Genomic DNA, 311 nt, shown 5'->3' with positions numbered 1-311 from the left:
ACGCCAGAGTCATCTCCAGGTTCCCCTTCAGGCCCAGTAACGCAGGTACCAAGATAAATACCTCGGTCACATATTTGAAGACGTCCCAGTGCTGCAAGATCAAAGTAAGACCATTAAAAAATAAATAAAATCCTGGCTGTTGGAAACCTTTCCTTTGGACTGAACGCCACTTACTCATCCACCTTCAGAACCTGGCACCACCCATGCGTGGCCCCGAGCAGAGAACCCAGTCGCCCTTCTGGTGCCACGCTCTGAATTCTGCAACGATTTTACTGGTTTTGACATTCCTGTAGTAGCAACCACATGTTCCT

General features: G+C 48.6%; 1 protein-coding gene across 1 annotated transcript in view; it reads right to left on the bottom strand.

Annotated features, from left to right (window-relative positions):
- SLC41A1 (solute carrier family 41 (magnesium transporter), member 1) overlaps window positions 1–311 on the bottom strand; it is a 15,143-nt gene that overhangs the window by 8,962 nt on the left and 5,870 nt on the right. Inside the window, exon 2 of the mRNA XM_009877382.1 lies at window positions 2–91. Within this exon, the coding sequence (XP_009875684.1) occupies window positions 2–91 (90 nt within the window). The remainder of the gene's footprint in view (window position 1; window positions 92–311) is intronic.

The sequence above is a fragment of the Apaloderma vittatum genome, unplaced genomic scaffold (assembly GCF_000703405.1).
Source record: "Apaloderma vittatum isolate BGI_N311 unplaced genomic scaffold, ASM70340v1 scaffold32469, whole genome shotgun sequence".
In the NCBI taxonomy this organism is placed as follows: domain Eukaryota; kingdom Metazoa; phylum Chordata; class Aves; order Trogoniformes; family Trogonidae; genus Apaloderma; species Apaloderma vittatum.
Note: the sequence above shows the minus strand (reverse complement) of the source record. Positions and strands in the feature narration are given on the sequence as shown.